This window comes from Cheilinus undulatus, linkage group 16 (assembly GCF_018320785.1).
Source record: "Cheilinus undulatus linkage group 16, ASM1832078v1, whole genome shotgun sequence".
In the NCBI taxonomy this organism is placed as follows: domain Eukaryota; kingdom Metazoa; phylum Chordata; class Actinopteri; order Labriformes; family Labridae; genus Cheilinus; species Cheilinus undulatus.
In genome coordinates, this window is record NC_054880.1 from 7,434,296 (window position 1) to 7,443,232 (window position 8,937).

Genomic DNA, 8,937 nt, shown 5'->3' on the forward strand with positions numbered 1-8,937 from the left:
TTCTACTTCCTGTTTCATGGCACATAATGGATCACCATGGCAACAGCTTTAGTGTCCAACCTGTGAACTTAAAAATAAAAAAGGCTTTTCTGTGCTACTATGAGACACAAAAGCCTTTTCTAGCCAAAAAGCCTTGCATCTTTTTTGCATTAGGGTCCAGTAGGCTAAATATGTCTGGCTAAACACGTGTGCTGAGTTCTAAATTCCTTAATTGAACGTGGCGTGGATGCTGTTTAAAAAAAAATCTTTAAGGGGGTTCTCCAACGCTGATCAAATGGCGACTGGACTGGTTATAAATTCTTGAAGACGTTTCGCCTCTTCTCCAAAAGGCTTCTTCAGTCGTTAGAGTGGCTGGGGAAGAGTCGGAGTATACACCCTAGGCTGACCATCGCAAACGAGCTGTGCGGTCAGCTGACAGCCATTAGCAGAGTCGTTTCCTCTGGGGGTGTGGCTAAGTGGGCTTCAAGGGGGTTCCTTTAAGCTATTCAACCATGCCTACCAATAAAATGTCAATACCCACCAAGAATTTTCTTACTCATGTTTAATGGCTATATTACTGTTTTTCCCCCTGATAAAACTACTTCCTGTTTCATGGTGAACAAAAACCATGGACAAATACTCCTAGCCTCCATGGTCGTGCAAGGTGAAGGTCTTTGGATGTTTCTGAGCAAATTTGAATGGGATGTGATCAACAATAGGAATCTTGGTGAAAATAAAGAAGCAGTAACTTCCTACTTCCTGTTTCATGGTGCATAATGGGTCACCATGGCAGCAGCTTTAGTGTCAGACCAGTGAACTTGAAGAAATTGCATGGGGAGATTTTCAGGAGATTTTTATGGCAGATTTGCTTAAGTATGCTGGAACGATCTCTGTTTATGTGAGGAAAAAAGCATGTTTGGGTGTGCGGAGGGTTGAATGGTTTAAGGCGCTACCCACACACACGAGCGGTCCGGGTTTGAATCCGGCCTGTGGCCCTTTACCGCATGTCTTTCCCAACTCTCTTCCCTGTTTTGGAGTCCATCCACTGTCCTTCCTCTATCTAATAAAGGCATGAAAAGCCCCCCCCCCCAAAAAGAGACATCAAAATTTGAGTTTTGCACTCAAGCTTATTTACTTCTTTTCACAAAGATCTCTTCTTGCCAAAAATTCATCATCTTTTTCTCGCATTAGGGGCCAAATATGCTTTCTTGCATGCTGAATATGTGTACTCAATTCTAAGGTTGAACTCTGTGCAGATGCTGGTTTTTCAAAAATTCGTTAGGAGGCGCCACTGAGTCGTTCACAAAAATCATGTCCCATCCAACAAATTTCATGTCAATAATCTTGATTATCCACCAATAATTTTCTTAACCACATTTCATGATTTTCACCCCGTAGTAAAACTACTTCCTGTTTCATGGCAAACAGAAATCGCCATGGCTGCAGCTTTGGGCCATGGTGAAGTTAAACAACTGCTAAACAAAACTGGAGTCACCATCACCATGCCCTTCGTTTTATACTCAAACTTAACAACTTTTTCACAAAAGTCTGTGCTCGCCAAAACGCATTTGTCAAGAATGAATACCCTCTAAAGAGTTAATCCTTGCTGTAGCTTCATGGCTGCATGATGGCTAACACGCATCCCCTGCATCTGTTCAGTCTAGTTCTTTATTATTAGAGTCATTTTTTCTGTATGGTCTTTTTCACACATTTTAAAATATTTCTTCCTTATTAAATGTCTTAGATCAGGGGTTTTCAAAGTGTGTGAGAGTGAGCCTCCCCTAAGAGAAAATTATTCATTCAGTGGACCCCCACCCACATCAAGATTCAGACTGAAAAAAAACTTAACCATATTTTCAAACACATATTTTGGTCTGCAAATGTTCTGAAACATCCGCCTTTACCAGGTAATTAGTTATTTGGTTTCAGTCATGAATTTACTGCCAATACTACCTGATTATTCTGCTCTGATAATCCTTAAAGCAGCGTTACTCAACCAGAGACAGACTGTTGAAAACACCTTTACAAGAGCCACAATATAAGGAGTGAAAAGTGGCAAAAAAAGCTTAAAGTAGCAATAAGAATAAGTTAAAGATGGCAATAATGGTCAAAAAGCAGCAAAAATGGGTGAAAAGTGGGCAAAAATGGGGATAAAAAGTGAAAAAGATGGGTGAGAAGTGACAAAAAAATGAGTAACAGGTGGCAAAAACAAGGCAAAGAAAATCAGTAAAAAATGGGTATATAGCAGTCAAGAGTGGCAAAAATGGGCATAAAGTAGGACAAAGTGGTATTTAATGACCAAAGGTAGCTTAAATGGATGAAAAGTGTCAAAAATTGGTATAAAGGGGCAAAAAAGTTTCCCTGTTTTAAGGTTTTCTGGGGGAAATAACTAGAAGTGTATTCATTTTGCTCCATGCAGAAGTTAGCAAAACAAATCACTTTTGTTTTCTTTCTGGTTTGTGGTTCCACGCCTCCCCTGAAGCTCTGTGGCGCCCCCCAGGGGAGGCCCGCCTCTCACTTTGAAAACCAGTCTTAGTTAATCATTAAACGTGCTTCATGTCTTCTCGTGGCTGTCGACATTATCCTGCCACATCACATGACAGAGAGGAAGCCAGCGATGTCATACGTGAGCGAGGACGGCCTGATACCCATTGTTTGTTTGTTTCTGTAGAGAGAGAGAGAGAGAGAGAGACGGCTATGAGGACAAACACTCGCTCTGGATCGCTGCCTCATGCTCATCATTCATCGCCGTGAAAACTCAGTGAAATCTGTCTGTCTGTCTATGGAGAGGTTATAGTTATTCTTTATGAAATTTAAATATTCACTGACTTTTGAAGAAGTACAAAGACAAACAAACTGACAGGATGTAGCAGATGTAAATAACATGGGGAAAAGGGGCTTTAATTATACTCAGTGTGCCTAGGACCCAGAAGCAGAGCTAAAGTCGTAGGTAAACAGAGTTTATTCACTAGAGATACCTGAGCAAAGACGAGTTAGCAGAAGCCCTGGCAGGAAGTAGGAGACTCTGGGTTTTAGGGAGAGCTGCGTGTTTCCGTACCGTATGCGTGCATACATGCACGTCATGAAACTGCTTGATTGTGTTTCCTGTTGGCTCTTATCTTCTTCTCTGCTCTTTCGGTGACGTTGTGATTCTGTGAATACACACGGAGCACATTTGAAATATTCTGGTTGTTTATACTTTCACGTTTTAGCTCTGCTGTGTTTTACCCTTTTTGATGCTTTTTGCCTTTTTAAAGTATTTTAAGCACTCTCTCATTTCTTCCTTGCAGGAATGTGGAATTACCTGCAGGGGACGCTGCTGAGACGTTATGCCGAGGAGAACAACGGTATCAACGTTCTTACGGGGCCCGTCTTTGACAACAACTACGACGGCCTCAGAGACACCATTGAGAAGATAAAAGAGTAAGAGAGGAAGTCTGACGGTCTTTTTAGTACAGGACCAGGAAGTCTTTGTGTTGGTCTGTACCATCTTAGTTTCATGTATTTATTTATTTAAACTCTATTTAAGCAGGAATGGTAGCAGCACAGTGAAGCTAGTTACTGACAGGCACTAAGCAGCAGTACATATAGGCATGATAGTGCACTAGTACATCTGACACATGGGTTAGCATGTTTGCCTAGCGTAAAGATCAGACTCTGGAGCAATGGAAGAAGGTCATGTGGTCTGAGGAGCCCAGACTGACCCTGTTCCAGAGTGATGGGCACATCAGGGTAAGAAGAAAGGCAGATGAGGTGATGCTCCCATCATGCCTAGTGTCTACCGTACCAGCCTGTGGGGCGGTGCTGTGATAGTTGCTGCAGTTGGTCAGGTCTAGGTTCACCTACGTTATGTTCCCTAAGTATGAGGTCAGCTGACTACCTGAATGACCAGGTTATTCCATCATTGTTCTTCCTGCCCGAATTTAAGTTGAAATAATTAAGAAACCCCCTGTTACCACAGACTCACTCCACCTTAGAGTGATGGTTGAAAACCCCACAATATATCTGATGTGGACTTTCAAAATAAAAGCCTTCTTAAATATGTCATATTCATAGTGCAACTGCCTTACTTTTTTTTTTTTTTTACCTTTTGTTGTCTGTAGTTTGGTTCCTGTACTTTTACAGGATGGTCATAATGTTATTTTTTTTTCGTCTCATCATGATACATATGTGTACTGATTTTCGCGAATGTACGTATTATCCACGGCCCTATCTCACTTGTGGCGCCCCCTAGAAAAAAACTGCTTGACGGACTTACACCGTCCCACCACCAGATGGTTATTTCTCGCGGGGGGACAAAAAAAAAAAAGAAAAAAAAAAGGATTTTTTACACATATTGAGGCCCCGAAAAAGGGCCTCGAATTTCCTGAATTCTTTGGACAAACGAAATCAAAGAAGCAGAGAGTAGCCAAAATGGTTTGAAAGTGGGGAAAATGGGTTAAAAGGTCTGACAGGTCTGATTGAAACACCTGAATTCAATCATTAAAAGGTGTAGATACTTTTGTCTGCAGTGAAGTTTAGATCCTCTCTGGCTGTGCTCAGCAGACAGCTGTCACTGATTCTGTCAGATTTGAGCCTTTTCTCTAGGACAGCCTGAACTTCAGATCTACTTTCTTCATCTGACAAATGTTTTCGTTGCTAGGACGACGAGTGTTCACCAGGTCATCATCAGGTGATGCCGATGTTCCGCCCACGCACTGGTGCATCACTATCTTAAATGTAGGGAAGAATCCTCCCCGTCACGTCTAGTCTAACAAGTCTAACCCTAGCCCTGCAGACAGGAGTGCACCGATGCATTAATGCATCATGAGTCCCTGTGATATCAAACACTGGTGACTAATGAGGCATGAGCAGACGTCACAGAGGTTCAGGATCATGTTTACTAGTTTACCTAGCTGCAGATGTAGAGAGGGGGCTTCACTCGAAACTGTTTTTGTGGCCAAATGTGAGAGAAAATGTTTTCATGATGAGAGTCTAGCACTAAAACCAGTCATTCAGTCAGGTTAAAGATTTCTCTAGGCATCACTGACGGCCCTAACAAATCCCCACCTTCATAAATGACCAAGCTCCTCCCCTTCTGTCCAGGTACACGACCGAAGCCCCGCCCATCCCAACCCACTTCTACACGGTGGTGACCAGCTGTGCCGAGGTGAACCAGACCGTGGACGAGTGTGACGGCGACCTGAGCGTGTTTTCATTCCTGCTGCCACACAGACCTGACAACACTGAAGCATGCAATGTGAGTCTTTACCAGCAGGGGGCAGTAGCGCTCCACATTTAACATTCAGAACGGAGAGGGAGAAGGAGGGAGTAGCGAGGAGCAAGCTGGGGGCTGGACTGGTTTTAAATATGCACTGCAGCTATGTCCAGACTTACTCATGCTTTAAATAACTTTTTTTGTCTTACACATCAGTGAATTAAGAAATGTTTGACTCCTTATATCTAGTGTAGTTTTCAAAGAGCCATAGAACGCCTTCAGAATCATCATTAAGGAGGCGTGCTTTATTCTCTTTCAGTGCTGAAACAGTCAACATTAGCACACTGTTGCATGCTTTTTTGCAGCAGTAGTTCATAATCATGATATAAATTTCTTTTGTATGCTTTTTCTCCATGAAGATATAAAAATCAATATGTTTAGAAATATCTCCAACTTAGACTGCAAAGAAAAATGTCACCTTTTTCATCCTGAGCCCATTTTGATGAGCAGAAGCTGGGTTTCCATTACACTTGGAAATGCACAAAATTGAAATAGTGCAATAAAAAACTGGTAATGGAAACACCTGAATTTCAAAAAAACCCTAAAATATCGCTAAAACGTGTTTACGCTTTCATGAAGAGGTTTTTCAGACGTTTCAATATAGAAATATATTAATATATAGTATAAGTGCAATGGAAACACTTTCTCCGCATTTACAAGTCACGGGACGTGACGTACGGTGTCACGTGACCAGTCACTCCAAGACAACATGGCGCGGTACGTGTAGACAGAAGAAGAGACGAGACTTTTCTTAACATCATACTTCTACCCTTGTGCGTGGCTTTTGCCGTACATACGGACTTTACCTCTGAACTATCATCTGTTGCCTTCGTCTTTTGTTCAAAATTATCAATGCAACCGCCGTAGATGTAACCACAGTCGTACCAACACGCAACAGGTTTAGAGCGTCAAGCTCCCCTGCAGTGGATTTGGATTATGCCCAAAACTCCCTTCAATGGAAACACATTCAAAGCGCAATTGTACTTAATCGAAATTTAAGGAATATCGCTTTTATTTAGTGAAAAACTGTCATGTTCTCTCGGTCACACCTGGCCTGAATCAGAGCCCGTCAGTCACACCTGGCCTGAATCAGAGCCCGTCAGTCACACCTGGTCTAAATCAGAGCCCGTCAGTCACACCTGGTCTAAATCAGAGCCCGTCAGTCACACCTGGTCTAGAACTCTGTCTGATGACTTTTGGTCTGGTTTGCTCTTATCTATCGTCAGGCTATGGGCTGATTCAAGGCCGTCATAACCACTCATTTTCCACACTATTCCTCAGGTGTGTGGTGCTAGTTAGTTTATTTTACTACTTCTGATGAAATCCGAGCCTCCCTGATCTGGAATCTCAGATATCAAACATATTTGTACTGCCTTCAACAGAAAACCCACAAAAACCGACAAAAGCAAGCAGACTGGTTAGTGGTCGAAACTGTTTTCACTGGAGGTCGGCCAGGTTCAGCCTTAAGGCCAGATCAGACCAAAGGTTTGTGACATGATGAGACTGTTCTAAAACATCACAGGCATGTATGTGCTGTGGTACTTCTCTGCCACGCTAAGGTGGTGTTGAAGTTAAGTTAGTGCTGAGCAGGAATCAAACAGACTGATTCTACAGAGCAGTGAATGTGCAGGTCTGTTCCTCTAGTGGAGACTGATTTATTCTGCAGAAACTTCAGAAATCAGTCTCTTTAAACTGAGAGACTGTGAGAGTTCCTGCTGTGGGAATGATGCACTGTTTCCTTCAGCTGCAGCGCTGTGACCTGGGCTTTAGAGATAGGGCGAGGAGCGCTGAGAACTGTTTCTTTGTGATCAGGGTGCCTCCTCTTGGAGATATCCTGTTCAAGCGTCTCATGTAAAATAATGCCAAGAATCTAGTTCTATGCTTAAAGTGTCCGTGTACTGAAACCTTGAAAGTGGCGTACGCAGATTTATTAAACAAGTGGTTCTCAAACTGGGGTCTGTGAGCCATAGCTTGGGGGTCTGCGAAATAATTCAAAATAAATTGTTCAAGTAATGCCATGCCATTAAAGAGCAAATAAATACATACAGCGACCAAAGCAATCATACTAAACCAGTGACTCCTACATCAGTCAGCTTTGGACCAATAAAAACTTAGATATGCTTGTGAGATGTCACCTAAATCTATCACTCCTCCCACATCAGTCAGCTTTGGACCAATGAAAACTCAGATATGGTTGTGAGATGTCACCTAAATCTATCACTCGTCATGCATCAGTCACTTTGCTCTGGGCACATTTGGTGTGCAGGTCCAGCCAGCAACACTGGATAGATATTAAAGCGATGCTAGGCCCAAACCAACTAACCTGAGAAAATATGATGACAGCAGTCATGTAAAGGGAAGACGAGGCAAATCTACGTTTGCTCACTTCCAGGTGGATCAGGATTTAAAAGAGAACTGCATCAACATATGTGTGTGCACGGTTTAATGCAGGGGTTCTCAAACTTTCCAATGCTAGAACCCCTTACAGGGCAGAACATTTTCCAAGAACCCCCACATAACCCTCACACAGATTAAACGGATGTGAACTGCTATTTTCATTGCCCTTCTGTTGGAAAAATATTTTGTTTAGTCCTGAGACTCTGCATGCTCTGTTAGCAGATGAGGCTTTAGCTTGGTGGGCCTCATGGCTTCATTTGCAAACATAGACACACAACACATTCTGGTTTTCTGTCGCTGTTCTCAATAAAACCAAACTCCAGATATTGTTCAGCCTTCAGTGGTCAGAGATTTACAGCTGAGAGCCCCGATGGGAAGGCAATGAGGGACAGGTAGACAACACTGACTGTCACAGGAGTGTTCACGAAGAAAAACTACGTCACTGTCAGATCCACTGTTCATCATTAAACATGAGTTGGACTGCAGTTTTTATTTGTTTACAGGGCTCACGCTCATTCCTTTGCATCATGTCAGATCTCTCCTCCACTACAGGACATTATTAGGGAGTTTTAGTTGGCTATTACAGAAACTTAAAGAAAAATTTGATTGGACTAATGTCACTCTTAAAGCCTGAAAATTATGCAGATTTCAAGGAAAATTAAATATTTAAACAAAAATATGCTAATTACACCATTTAGAAAATGTTTCTAGTTTACAAATGTACAAATTTAGTTGATGACCCCTGACATAGGGAGTGAAACAGTGGCCCTCTGGCTCTGTTAACCCACTAGCACCATTTTAACAAAAGAGCATCATCCAGGCAGTTGGAGCTAACTTCATGCTAACACTTTAGCCTGGTTGTAGCTTTCTGATTCTTATACACATTTGTTTTGAACTGCTAAAACTAGTTAACTAAAGTTAAACTGGACTTTTGATAATGCACGTTAAATTTTAATCCTGGCTTATACTTCTGCGCTTAATCTACACCTTTGTGAGCATCAAATACTCGTGTATAATCCTCCAGCCAAATGCCACTTTGCAATGCAGTTTTTATGCCAGTTCTTGGTGTTGTTGCCCGTTCCCTGCATGTTTGTGTGCTTGAGACCATCATGACTGAAACCAGTCAGGTTCTGTTGGAGCTCATGAATCCTGACCTGCAGGAGGTTATACTGCAGCTTTAGCAAAGAGGAGACATCAGAGGAGATGGAAGGTGCTGCCATTGAATCAGCAGAAGCACAGTCCAGTCTCAGACTGCATGTGCTGCACAGTCAGTCATCGCTAAACTACGATAGACTCAACAATAA

General features: G+C 42.3%; 1 protein-coding gene across 2 annotated transcripts in view; it reads left to right on the forward strand.

The window, feature by feature from the left end:
• The window catches only part of LOC121523992 (ectonucleotide pyrophosphatase/phosphodiesterase family member 2-like), an 85,962-nt gene that overhangs the window by 44,819 nt on the left and 32,206 nt on the right, over positions 1 to 8,937 (forward strand). For both annotated transcript variants that reach the window (XM_041809130.1, XM_041809131.1), the window contains exons 23-24: positions 3,270 to 3,402; positions 5,065 to 5,218. In XM_041809130.1, the coding sequence (XP_041665064.1) occupies positions 3,270 to 3,402; positions 5,065 to 5,218 (287 nt within the window). The remainder of the gene's footprint in view (positions 1 to 3,269; positions 3,403 to 5,064; positions 5,219 to 8,937) is intronic.